Below are 14,642 nucleotides of genomic sequence, written 5' to 3' on the forward strand. Positions count from 1 at the left end.
ACGCTTCAGTGCCTTAGGACTGATATACTTAGTCCATCAAGTGAACTAACTATTGCAGTCGTTTCCACCACCATCTATAAATACTGTCACACCTGGTCATTATCCACAGGGCAAGGAAAAAAAAAGAAAAAGATTTTTACTAGATTTTCTGGTTGAAAATACAGTTTTCCCTGGTGAAAACACACTTCATCCATGTTAAGAGACAATGTATTTGCCCTCAGAGCTGAAAAATTTATCAATCCTTTGAATGGTAATGGTTTTAAAACCAGAGTAGAACTTTCCAGCACTTTAGGAAATGAAACACAGCAAAAACTAATACAGTTTGGAAATATCTCCGATGTGCGGCAACAGGTAAACCGTGTATTTTCGTGTAGTAAAAGTATACATACAAATTCCACCAAATACAGAATCGTATCTTCCAAAGCACTGAAATCGAGACTGCAATGTGCTTTTGTCAGCCAATCATAGCTTGCATGATGTGATCAAGCCAGCTAATGACAGCAGCATCACTGTTAAGTAGCACGAACATACAATTAGGAAAAGTTAATGGTTTAAATTAATATGCATATGGCATAACAACACTAAAAGCTTTCACACATAATATTGCTCTTTTAGTGTATGTTACCCCTTAAGATATATCAAACACAATCGTCTCAGTAAAATTTAAATAATGGTTTAAATGGCTGGTCTTTCTGCAACTTAAGAAATTCATTGCACATTCTCATACGTAACACAATTCACCTTGTGTAAAATGAAATTTACTTTGAAAGTAGTGCTTCTCAAAACCCATTCACAATATTTTCCTGTGACCTGTTACAAATGTAAACAGCTGTGATGTCACACCCATCAAAAGCAGTTTGCTGTGACAAAGTACTGCATAGCCTTCGTCATTAAGCCTGTCAGATTTTGCTTCTCGGCAGATGCTTTTGTGTGCATTGTGTTTTGCTGTAGTAAATGGCACATTTTCTTTGCAACTAAAGCTTTATTTTGGTGTTATTCACTCATTTATGTTTTATGGCTGCAGTATTATTCTGCAATACCAGGCTGATGCAAAATCAGTTTTAGATTATCAGTTCTTACCAGAAAAAATTGCAAAAATTTAACTAAAAAACGCACAGGTTTTCCCCAGATGAAAAAGATTCCCGTATTTTTCAATGATTTTCTAGGGTGTATACACCCTGTAGCCAGCAAGATGCCTGCATCTAGTTTAACCGGCATGTGAATTTTTTTTAATTTTCATGTGGACCGGGAAAATTATTCTATTGTGACCTTGACTTCTGTTTCATGCTGGAGTGTAATTGCAAGTGTAATAAATAACTGCCACCACAGAAGAGCGACTCATAAAATGAAAAGTTTCAATTTCAGCACTTTTCTTACTTCCCACTATTTACACAGAACTAATGAACTACCAGGACATGCCTCAGGGCAAAATCATTCTGATACACATTGCCAATGTGCAAGACTGTAGCCAGTGATCACTTAAAAGAGCATATTTCTAGAAACACAGCTAACTAATTTTTAGGCATGCAAACAAGAAAGAGCGTAATTACTATTTTATAAATCAAGAACAAGCTGCCACATTTAAAAGTTTAGCTTTGGAATTATAAAAGTAGCAGCAAGAAAGAAGACACATGGAACCAAGATTTAGCCACTCAGAACTGTACTTTAAAATAGATGTGGGACAATGTAGGAAGCTAGAGGGAGAAACAAATAGGATCTTTAAAACTGAGTAGCTTGTTAGAAGCTCAAATGGCTCTTGCCACATATTTAATATTAAGCCCCCCCCCCCCCCCAAAAAAAAACCACTATGCAATATCTAGGGATTAAACAGATTTTAGTTCAACAGAGGCATTTGAATATGCACCAAACTCGAACAGCCCATGAGCAAGAAAACAATTTGTGAGAGCAGTCACTAGAATACCTGTTACTAAACTTAATATGCGAACAGTGAATGTAGAGCTCAAACAGCACTTGCACCAAGTGGTTAGAAAATGTTTGATGTTTCATAACACATTTCTCTATTTTTCCAGGGAGAATGTCCCATTTAGTGCAGCAGTAGTATGAGGTATGGCAGGGGAATCCCTTTGCCAGCTGTTGCTCTCTGACATACTGAAAACAACAAGCCGTTAGATGGACATACAATCGCCAGTGCAGAAGCCAGGAGTTACCGACAGTGTCGTTTGCGACGGGACGTCCTGGTACATTTTCTACCACTGCTCCACAGAACGTACCTTATCATCAGAGTCTGAGTCAGTGTTGGAGCCCAACTCCGAGCCCCCCTCACTGCCCTCCTCTCGGTGTGCTGCCAGCTTGCGAGCCTGCCGATCCATGAGGCTGGTACGACTGCGAGTCTTCTTCCAGGAATAATAGTAGCGGACGAGGCTCGCAATTGTCTTGTCAGGCAACTGTAAGGAAAAGAATTACTTTGCAACATTGGCAGTATAATAAATACAATTCATCAGATCTGGTGCCAAAAATATTGTGCAGGACATGAAGAAGATAAAATGCTGTTACTGACTTGACACATTGGCGACACAAACACTTGCCGCAGTTATGGCAAGAGGTCGTGTAACACATTTACTAATTAAGAACTGTATATTATGTTGTAGTAATTATTTTGGTCAGCTACAGTACACAAACTGCAAAACCTCTCTTCACATCTGTACTAACACTCTGGAAACCAGAGTGAGATCAAAAGTACAAAATTTGAAGGAGCAACAAAGTTTTGAAAGAATAAAATAAATCTGCTGTAATAATCTTCCTTTAATCGGGATTTATCTTTGCAGAATTAAAATTCATTATGCAACAATAAAATGGAAACCTGACTGCCTATGTGAAGTTTGGAAATTTGATCTGCATTTAGACAGACGAAAAAAAAGTCCTATTACTGAGTAGGGTTTCGAGTTGTTGCACTGTATGTGTAAACTTACTGCCAACTTGGCATTTATTTTACCCATAATTTACCAGCTGATAGCATTTGTTTTTTGTTATATAGACAAGCGACACACAATTTTGTCATTTTAATCTGGGGAAAAGAGAGAAAAAAGCATGTTGCCATGCAGTACCTGCAGGCACTTGTTTAAAAAATTCTGCTGGAGGTTGGCGAAGCTGTTTCCACCCTTCAGTTTAGTCAATATTTCTGATGTTGTTGAAGAAAATAGTGTGCCACAGTAGAGATGGCCATGTTAATGAGTTGCAACATGACTATATTTGAGCGTAACTATAATGCTGGATTTAGGAGCACATCTTGAGATGATGATTGCAGTGTACACAATGATCCTTATATCAAGAAACTTAGCAGCTGAGAAGTTGTTTGATGCTTCTAATTGTCTTTAGTAGTAACAAAACAAATAACAGGTGTTTTGAACCTTGTAATCTGAATGGGAGAAAAATAAAAGATGACTCTGTAATTTATTTTAGAAAACTATCCCATTAATGTTATATTTGAAAAACTGGGACTGAATAGAAAGGTATGCCAATACAACAAATAATAAGATAATTCTTTTATCTGTTAAGTGTAAGAAAAAAAGGAAGCCAGTTTTGAACAACTCAAAATTTTGAGATATTAAGAATAGTTAAATGAATGTTTAAAAGTACTGTCCCTTAGCAGTATATATTGCCAAATTTTAATAGACAATACTTGCTTTTAAGTCAAATAAATATTGCCTGCGTGACACACAAAAGCAAAAAGTTTTATCACAGCTGCTGGAACACTTAGCCATGAACAGCACCTTTAGATGCCTTTAAATGTAAATGATGGCTAGTACAAATACTCACCATCTGTCTGATGCGGTGGAAACTCTTTCCGTGAAACTGAAAGGCCTGCTCAAAGAGCACTTTGTCCTCCACTGTCCACTCATCCGGAAACGGTGTGAAATTTGCCAGGTCAAGGATGGCTCGCTCAAGGTCATGCTTGTGCCAAAACAGCATTCCCAGAGCTTGTTCTCCATTGTAGCCATACTTCTCCTTAGCGAGGGAAATATACTCATCCACTGTAAAAGAATAAAACATTTTCCTGATGATCTCACAGATGAAATTACATGCAGGGCAATATATATTAAAAACAAAGATTCCAAGACTTACCAAGCGGGAAAGCGCCGGCAGACAGGCACAATGAACAAAACACACAAACACACACACAGAATTACTAGCTTTCGCAACCGACGGTTGCTTCTTCAGGAAAGAGGGAAGGAGAGGGAAAGACGAAAGGATTTGGGTTTTAAGGGAGAGGGTAAGGAGTCATTCCAATCCCGGGAGCGCAAAGACTTCCCTTAGGGGGAAAAAAGGACAGGTGTACACACCCACCCACCCGCCCGCCCGCCCGCACCCACCCACACACACACCCACACACACACACACACACACACACACACACACACACACACACAATCAAAGATTCCAAGACTTACCAAGTGGGGAAGCGCTGGTAGACAGGCACAATAAAATAACACACAAGCACACACGCAAAATTTCCAGCTTTCGCAACCAACGGTTGCTTCTTCAGGAAAGAGGGAAGGAGAGGGAAATACGAAAGGATGTGGGTTTTAAGGGAGAGGGTAAGGAGTCATTCCAATCCCGGGAGCGGAAAGACTTACCTTAGAGAAAGAAACTTCTACATGGGAAGTCTGCTTGTGTCTGTACATATCTGTGTGTGTGTGTGTGTGTGTGTGTGTGTGTGTGTGTGTGTGTATCACAACAAAACCTATTACTATTTATCTCCCTGTCATGAAAGATTATATTACTCTGCAGGGCGAAGTGGTTACCCAGCCATTGCAGGGGCTAATTTGACCACATGAAGAGACACATTCATGATCCAATTAGAAGAAGCAGGACACAGTGAAACATGAAAAAATCAGTTCCTGGAACATCAGGTGGTCTTCACCAAAAGAATGAAACGTCTTAGTTTGAATTTGACTTTAACAATCCTGGTAAACGGCCACAGAGTTTTTCTTACATTGAGACATTATTTTATAAATATGAAAGGAGAAAATGGACGCAATTCTGACATCAGTAAAAGCTACATAGAAGGCCACAATTCAAATAAAAACTGGTTTCAAAAGATGTTACAATACCCTGCATGTTATTTTCTCACTTAGGTCAGATTCTGAATAAAAATCGTTCTTAACTAAAGAGGAAGGGATGGTTAACTGGAAAAAGCTTAAGTGAAAAATTGCCAGTCCATGAAAATTCTCAAAACCGTACACTTTGTTTTTTCTCATGGAAGAATCTAGAGTCTTCTCTCAGAATTGAGGGCATTCATACAGAGTTATAGGACCAGATTTTAAAAAAAGGCGGGGGTGGGTGAATCTTGTTTGAGAGCACTGCTGTACTTTGTTGTTGATGCTATTCTTTTCCTAGCAAAGCAAGGAGTCCACTTTGAGGAACAAAGGAAGTTGATGATTTTGGTGGTCCAGACTGACAAAATTTTTAAATATCAATAATCTTATATCACACTATAGGGGTCCCCCCTCCCCCCATACTGAACACCACAAGGGCACATTAGCTATTTTTCAACAATTTTACAACTGCAAATAAAATAAAGCAGGATATAATTAACTTAATATATTTTACATACTAAATACTTTTCCTCAATGTTTGACTGCACTCCAGATACCAGTCGCAGTGAGCAGATTATTCAAGTAGTTCGCTATGTCAAGTTAAATGACACAAAAGATGTGGAAAGTTCAACTGGCTTTTCATAGTTAGAGCCAAAACAGGAGAATGTCTTAGTCAAAAGAAGAGCAAGATGGGATGAGCATGAAACGCTGTAGAGGGCAATCTTATGATAACGGCATGTTAGGCTGGAAAGCGCAAAGGAGTCCAGCCAAAAATACTTCAGAAAAATTAACTGACCTGTTTTGTACATGTTGCTCATGGGTCATTCCATGTCAAATCATCCAGAAATTTTAGAGAATGGCACCCACAGTCACGCAAAACCTTGAAATTTTGGGCAGTGGAAGTTTACCTAGATACAGGGTGTTTCAAAAATGACTGGTATATTTGAAACGGCAATAAAAACTAAACGAGCAGCGATAGAAATACACCGTTTGTTGCAATATGCTTGGGACAACAGTACATTTTCAGGCGGACAAACTTTCGAAATTACAGTAGTTACAATTTTCAACAACAGATGGGCTGCAAGTGATGTGAAAGATATAGAAGACAACGCAGTCTGTGGGTGCGCCATTCTGTACGTCGTCTTTCTGCTGTAAGCGTGTGCTGTTCACAACGTGCAAGTGTGCTGTGGACAACATGGTTTATTCCTTAGAACAGAGGATTTTTCTGGTGTTGGAATTCCACCGCCTAGAACACAGTGTTGTTGCAACAAGACGAAGTTTTCAACGGAGGTTTAATGTAACCAAAGGACCGAAAAGCGATACAATAAAGGATCTGTTTGAAAAATTTCAACGGACTGGGAAGTGACGGATGAACGTGCTGGAAAGGTATGGCGACCGCGTACGGCAACCACAGAGGGCAACGCGCAGCTAGTGCAGCAGGTGATCCAACAGCGGCCTCGGGTTTCCGTTCGCCGTGTTGCAGCTGCGGTCCAAATGATGCCAACGTCCACGTATCGTCTCATGCGCCAGAGTTTACACCTCTATCCATACAAAATTCAAACGCGGCAACCCCTCAGCGCCACTACCACTGCTGCACGAGACATTCGCTAACGATATAGTGCACAGGATTGATGACGGCGATATGCATGTGCGCAGCATTTGGTTTACTGACGAAGCTTATTTTTACCCGGACGGCTTCGTCAATAAACAGAACTGGCGCATATGGGGAACCGAAAAGCCCCATGTTGCAGTCCCATCGTCCCTGCATCCTCAAAAAGTACTGGTCTGGGCCGCCATTTCTTCCAAAGGAATCATTGGCCATTTTTCAGATCCAAAACGATTACTGCATCACGCTATCTGGACATTCTTCGTGAATTTGTGGTGGTACAAACTGCCTTAAATGACACTGCAAACACCTCGTGGTTTATGCAAGATGGTGCCCGGCCACATCGCACGGCCAACGTCTTTAATTTCCTGAATGAATATTTCGATGATCGTGTGATTGCTTTGGGCTATCCGAAACATACAGGAGGCGGCGTGGATTGGCCTCCCTATTCGCCAGACATGAACCCCTGTGACTTCTTTCTGTGGGGACACTTGAAAGACCAGGTGTACCACCAGAATCCAGAAACAATTGAACAGCTGAAGCAGTACATCTCATCTGCATGTGAAGCCATTCCGCCAGACACGTTGTCAAAGGTTTCGGGTAATTTCATTCAGAGACTACGCCATATTATTGCTACGCATGGTGGATATGTGGAAAATATCGTACTATAGAGTTTCCCAGACCGCAGACCCATCTGTTGCTGACAATTGTAACTACTGTAATTTCGAAAGTTTGTCTGCCTGAAAATTTAGTGTTGTCCCAAGCATATTGCAACAAACAGTGTATTTCTATTGCTGCTCGTTTAGTTTGTATTGCCGTTTCAAATATACCGGTCATTTTTGAAACACCCTGTATATTCCCATTTATAAAACGTAAATGTGGCAGGTCAATTACTTTTTCAATTATGATAAAAAGAAGTTGTATAGATTGATGAATTGAGGCTTTCATGGATGACCTCCTTTATAATTTCAAAATGCAATAGTTCCTACAGTGGAAGCTTGATTTTAAGTTAAAGAGGAAGGTTTTTAGTCCTGCTACTTGAAGTGACTGTCCATCATCTAAATCTCACAAAAAACTGTAAATAATTTCTTTTAAACAAATTCCATGCATGGACATTATAATTTTTTAAGCTATTGCCCCATCATAGATACCTTCGAAAAATTTACAATATTATTATAAATATTCCATTATGTCACACAAAAAGAATCAATTTGTAGAAATTATGGGAAGTATGGAAAAAAATGTCATTGTAAAAAGAAATATTGAAGTTGTTAATTCATGACTACCATGTCACCACTAAATTGCTGAAGTTGGCAACGCTGGATTTCCCTAGGAACAAATAATATTTGAGAACACTGTTTTATTACCACTACATACACTGAACCATCTCCAGTTCCTTTGTTTTAATAATAGATTCATGGCAGCCAAACTGGCCATTTAGTACGCGAAGTACAGGAATTTTTCTCTATTTACTATTGTTATTCTTAGTCATGGAGACTACCTTCTCTTCATTCAAGGACAGATCGTTCTTTTGTGCCCAGTACACTAACTGGTTGAAGGTTTTCTGCAGGTTATCCTCAGAAACTGAGGTTAATGCCATTTTGTGTGCACGCAGCACGCAAGAGTAGGTTTACATTGTCGGCTTTTATTGTTTCAATGATGTCTTCTGTAGCTAAGATGAGGAGTAAGGGGCTCAGTGTGTCACCTTGTAACACTCCTTACTGTTTGCTCTATCAGGCTGGACTTATCTATACCATCATGTATTTCCACCCAGTTGTTAGTGAGAAGATCTCTAATGATTGGCAACCGGTAATATCTTGGACCTATAACAGTTTCCAGTTTCTTCATTAGAATGGATCTATTGATTGTGTCTAACGCCTTGGCATAGTCTATGAAAATTGCATGAAGCTTTCTCCCTCGGTTGGCTAACGCCATTTCTATTATCAGTTTGGAAACAGTGTGCAGCTTGTGTCATTGATCTCCCACATCTGAAACCAAACTGTGAACTGGGGAGTCTCACATCAATAGTGTTGCAAAGATCTTTGAATAGGGTGTTCTCTAGTACAATGCCCCTGTACACATCTGGGTCGGCCGTGTTACCTTTTCCCTTGAACAGCATTATCACCTTTGAATGTTTCCACTGATCCGGTACAGTTCCTCGTTTCAGGCACTCATTGAGGAGTGCTTGAGTGGGAATCACTAGTACAGGGAGCATAGTTTTTAGGTGCTCCTCACAGATGTAGCCTGGGCCAAATACTTTATTGTTCTTCACACTCATAACTGTGTGAATTATTTTTCTTCTGTGAAGAATTCAATCTCCTGCATAGAGGCTGGAGTCACTGTGGGGCTTCCTGCTGGCGAGTGTGTCATTAGCCTGAAGGACTGAGCTTAAATGTCTTTCCCACACTTTCATTGGGATGTTCCCTGGGAATTTTGGTTGCTTCCGGCGAAGAACCTCATACGGTCTCTGTCTCTCTGATTCTATTAGACATTTTTCCTCTTCCTCCCACAATACCCTTTGCGCCTCCTTAATCTTGGTTCTACGAGGGACATTTGAAAAGTCCGTGCAAAGTCCGAGAGGTGGCACCACCGGTGCGCATTGAGGTCATCTTTAGTTAGTACCATTTTTTGAAAGAACTCTCACCAAGTTTCAGCCATATTGGTCTATTTCTTTGGGTTTGGCATTCATGTAAATCAAGGAAGTCGAGTTACTGTCAAAAAATATACGAAAAAGAATTTCGTGTGGTGATTAAACATTACTTTATGAAAGACAAAATGCCTCAGGAAACTAAAAGAGAAGCTTGATATACATTACGATGACTCTACACCTTCGCTTAGTGATTTCAAAATTTTCGGAGTGGCCATTCTGGACATCCTGTGGAGGTTACGACTCCACAAATCATTGATAAAATCTGTGATATGGTGATGGATGACAGAAGAGTTCAGGTGTGTGAGATTGCTAGTGCTGTGGGCATCTCAAATGAGCGGGTACATAATATTTTGCATAAACATTTTTACATGAGAAAGCTATCTGTAAGATGGGTTCCTCAATTGCTCATGCCTGACCAAGAACGGAATCATGACAAGTATTGCAAGGATGTTTTGCAGCTGTTCAGGAAGAATCTGCAGGACTTTAAGTGTCATTTCATCACTGTGGATGAAACATGGGTACATTACTATACTCCTGAGACAAAACAACAATCTAAACAATGGGTTACCAAGGGAGAATCTGCACCAAAAAAGGCGAAGACCATTCCTTCGGCCAGAAAGGTTATGGTGCTGTCTTTTGGGATTCGAAAGGAATAATACACATCGACTATCTGGAAAAGGATAAAACTGTTACAGGTGAATATTATTCATCGTTATTGGACCATCTGAAAACCGAGCTGCACAAAAAACTCCGGCGATTGGACCACAAAAATGCCTTTTTCCATCATGACAATGCATCAGCACACACCTCAGCAGTTGTGGTTGCAAAATTAATGGAAATAGGATTCCAACTCTTTTCAAACCCCTCCCCTATTCTCCAGACTTGGCTCCCTCGGACTACTATTTGTTCCGCAATTTGAAGAAATGGTTGGCAGGACAAAGATTTTATTCCAATGAGGCGGTGATTGCAGCAACTAATAGCTATTTTGCAGACTTGGACAAACCCTATTATTTGGAAGGGATCAACAAATTAGAACAGCATTGGGCGAAGTGTATAAGTCTAAAAGGATACTATGTCGAAAAATAAAGTTTACCCCAAACACGCCCCTCATAGACTCTCCCCTCAGCTTACCTCAGCGGTCCGAATCATCCTGCGATTTGAGTTCTTCTGGTCATATGCATGGCATTGATGACTTTCTGTCCACTTTTGTAACATTCCTTGTTGAACCATGATTTAGCTTTCCATTTTGTGATGTCTACTGTGCGAGTTGTCTTTAGGATGAGTCGCCCTATCCATGATACACTACTGTAATGATGTTGACACTGCCAAGTGCTTATATGTCTGTCTTTCTGCTTAGTTTGACTGGATTTTTTGGCCTCTTTTTTACTGTGTTCTCTAGCTGTAGCAATGTTTCCACTGGTAGGTGTTTCCATTCCACTTCCAGGATGATGCATAGTTCTAGCGGTTTAAGTTTGGAGATCACAAACAAGAGGTCAATTGTGCTTGCACCATTATGACAGAAATAAATGTGGGTTGTTTTGTTATTGACAAGTGCAAAGCCATCCTCTTCCAAGTAGTTCATGACATCTATTGTTTTCCGTGAAGGGGTGTCCACACAGCAATTCAGGTCTCCTGTCAATATGACTCGGTCATCCTGAGTTGTAGTATCCAAGCACAAACTGATTTCTTCTAGAATATCTACTGTTGTTACTGAGGCTGAGAGTATACACACATAAGAACACAGATGGCAGTCCTTACTACTAGATAGTGACTTGATTTGTGGTAGACTGAGAAGGGTGAGAAAATATTTTTGATGAGATATTTAATGCCATCCTTCGGTCCACCCTTGGGGCCTTGTTCCGCCATAACATTGATTATGTAATGTGTGTTTACTTTGTTACAGTTGTTTGTAAGGAACGTTTCCATCAGGAACACTATATCATAAGGTCTAAAGAAATTATCTTGGACGGATGCTATTGCTGTGCTAAAGCCTCCAATGTTCCAGTTTAATCCTTTTAGTTGTGAATGGTGTTACAACCTGGTGGCTTCAGGTCCCTTACTCCCGAAAAAGGTACTGCCACACCAGCACTCGTATTGTCCACAGTTCTGGCTGTATGGCTCATTCGCGGAAGCCAAAAGGCACCCTAATTATGAAGGCCTTTAGGTGGCCCCTTGTGTCTTGCTTTCTCCTGCTATTCCCAGAACCTTGAGGTGTGTGATGATTTCCTCCTTTGTGGTGTCTTGATGGAGTTTGCCCATATAAAGCCAGGCGGTTCGCTCTCTTGCTCGAAGCCCCAATCCTGTTGGGTTCATCATCCCTCACACGAATGGACAATTCTGGGCTTCCTCAATAGCTACTGTTGGCAGCTGAGGGGCACTGTGTAGCTTTGGCAGCAGATGGTTCTCTCTTTCTCTGCTATGCACTCTCAGTCTGCGGCTCCTTTGACTGTGGTTTGTGCTGACAGATGGCATTGCGCTGGTGTCTTCCCTTGACATAGGCTATGTTACTTCACAGTTTATGCCTGTAGCTGGCACCACTCGTCTTGCTGTACTGCCATCATTTGCCTCCTGATTGACCTCTTTGAAAGCATCCTTAACCTCTCTACTAATTTTCGTGTTTGCATCAATTATATCTTCAGAGTTGAGTTTCAATAGTGCAAAACACTTTCTGATAGTACTCACTGCACCCTGAATCTCCTCCTTTACTTCTTTTTGAGGTAGCCTCCTACTTGTGCGATAGATGTTTGATAAGATTTTCCGTTCCTTTGTTTAGAGTCATCTGTTCAATGAGCATGCAGTTCTGAGCTCTTGCACTAAGTTGTACCCAGAGTCAATTATTAGTTAAAAACTCAATTGTCGTAGTTTTTAAATATTCATTCCAAAAAAAGGTCACCTAATGTTACAATAATAATGTGAAATACTTTTGTAATGTAACAATGTGAGAGAATGATTTTTCATTATTTAGTTACTTTTTACGTTATCCCAATCATCTTTTGGATTATTTACAACAAATATTGGTATTATGACTGAAGTAGTACAGAACGTACAAGTACGGAGTGTTTTCTTGGGCAGTATCTGTAAAATATATGTGATAATGCCCTGACTTGTTTGAATGAACTGACCAATGAAGAACAAGAACTTTTATTATGGCGAAGCAACACGATATAAGTGTTTCGTTTGTGTGTGTGTGTGTGTGTGTGTGTGTGTGTGTGTGTGTGTGTCTTAAACACCGAGACAGATACCTGTGCAGATTCTCTCTACATAAGAAAATTGGCAAAGACCTTCAAAATGAGAGGCTTTAGGATTTTCCTGTGGAGAAAATGTGCCCATCCTGTATCAAACTTATTAATGAAAAACAAGTGTGACGACTCATCACCAGACCATATAAATGAAAATAATGTGAGGATGCAGACTCCTGAAAAATCTGTGCTCAACACTAGCTTAACTACGTTAAAAGTACCTCCTGCAAAGCTGCATTCAGTTGCTTGGCATAGTCAGTATGCAGCAGCCAAATGATAATTTGAATCAGCAGCTGGGGCTCTGAAAACTAAAATTTGACATACATATCAAGTTGAGCTGGCTGCTGATGCAAGCACTATCCCTGACAGTGATTTAACAGAACTAGAAGAAAAGTCAAAACATCATGGTGAACTCATGGGCAAAATCAAGCAGAAAATTGAATATGCAAATAATCCTGAAAAATTTCAGTTACTTTGTAACTTGGTCTGAACAGAAAGTCAGTTCCAAATTTTAGGTTTCTGAATATTTGGTACAAAAAGCAAGATCTCTTTTAATGGAGAAGGGTATTTTATCAATGGATGAGCAGGAAAGAGGACACACATTGCCACGATACAGTGCAAAAAGTAAGAGTTTTTATTTGGATGACAAAAACACACTGGATAATGCCTGGGAAAAGAGACAAAGTGAGCACCAGCAAAAATACCTATGGACAAAAGCGTCTTGTTTTAAGTAATTTAACTGAACTGTACTCGGAAGACAAAGTAGGATACCTTCTTTTTGACCAAAACAGTGTATATACTTGCAGGATCATGAGGAACACATTCCATATGTGTGTGCATTTACCATATGTGTGTGTGCATTAAATTGTTCTGAATTCCATTTCTATTTAGGAAGCATGCCAAGATCTAATCAAAATAATCACATGTGATATAAATAACTGAGCCTGTACACTTCGTCTGTGTGAAAAATGCCCCACCAGCTTATTGCTTCAAACCCACTTAGAAAACGAAATAGACGATTATGATCCTGATGAGATGGTTCAGTACAGTCAATGGGTATTAACTGACAGAATGACTAACTGTTCAAATCACTTCTCTATCAGAATTCTGTGACACATTAATTAAGAAAATTGGGAAACTTACTCCACACTCTTATTTCTCAATCACAATATAATTATATGAAAATGAAGAAGGAAACAATTGATGAAGGATCAGTGTTAATTTTAATGGATTTCAGTGAAAATATCAATTTTGTTGTTCAAGATGAAGTACAGGGGTGCCATTGAGGCAATGGCAGCTGCACTCTTCACACTGTCCATATACATTACAAAAAGGAAAAACAGCTGCATGCAAAGAGTATTTGTATTGTTTCTGATGATCTAGAACATGATGTTGCCTTGGTGTACCAGACTCTGAAGACTGTATTGAATTATTTTAAGTGTGAATTTGCAGAAATTAATCTTGTGTATGCTGAATATTTCACTGATGGTTGTGCTGCACAATATAAAAATTGTAAGAATTTCAGAAATATCTGCTACCATGAACACGACTTTAACATAAAGTGCAGCTGGTCCTTTTTTGCTACCAGCCATGGCAAATCTTCCTGTGATGGTATTGGTGGCACTGTTAAAAGACTTGTCACAAAAACAATTTTGCAAAGAGTTTATAAATCAAATACTTACAGTTCCACAGGTATTTGAATTCTCTTGCGAGAACCTGCAAGGCACTTCAGTTCTCTTTGTTTCAAAAGATGAAATGGCACAAGTCAGACATTATCTTTCTCAGCACTTCAGAAGTGCAAAAACAATTCCTTGAACATGATTTATGCATCACATTGTACCAATACCACCAAACAAGATTGGAGCAAAAAGGCTGAGCTGTGAAACGGATTTTAGCATCGTGCATGATTTATCAGATGCACTTCTGCCACTAATGGCAGAATGCACTGTGCAGCCCAACTGCTATGTTGCATGTGCATATGACTATTATTGGTATTTGGGAATTGATGAGGTGAACTGGGAAGAAGGAGATGTTACAAAAGGTTCATGCATCCTCATGGATCATCCCCGTCCTTCTACTGGCCCGATGGT

At 39.8% G+C, this 14,642-nt stretch overlaps 1 protein-coding gene across 3 annotated transcripts in view; it reads right to left on the reverse strand.

The window, feature by feature from the left end:
* Window positions 1-14,642, reverse strand: part of LOC126292006 (REST corepressor 1) — a 74,565-nt gene that overhangs the window by 42,335 nt on the left and 17,588 nt on the right. For all 3 annotated transcript variants that reach the window (XM_049985790.1, XM_049985791.1, XM_049985792.1), the window contains 2 exons: window positions 3,778-3,992; window positions 2,232-2,405 (listed from right to left, as the gene is read on the reverse strand). In XM_049985790.1, coding sequence (XP_049841747.1) covers window positions 2,232-2,405; window positions 3,778-3,992 — 389 coding nt within the window. The remainder of the gene's footprint in view (window positions 1-2,231; window positions 2,406-3,777; window positions 3,993-14,642) is intronic.

This window comes from Schistocerca gregaria, chromosome 9, assembly GCF_023897955.1.
Source record: "Schistocerca gregaria isolate iqSchGreg1 chromosome 9, iqSchGreg1.2, whole genome shotgun sequence".
Classification (NCBI taxonomy): domain Eukaryota; kingdom Metazoa; phylum Arthropoda; class Insecta; order Orthoptera; family Acrididae; genus Schistocerca; species Schistocerca gregaria.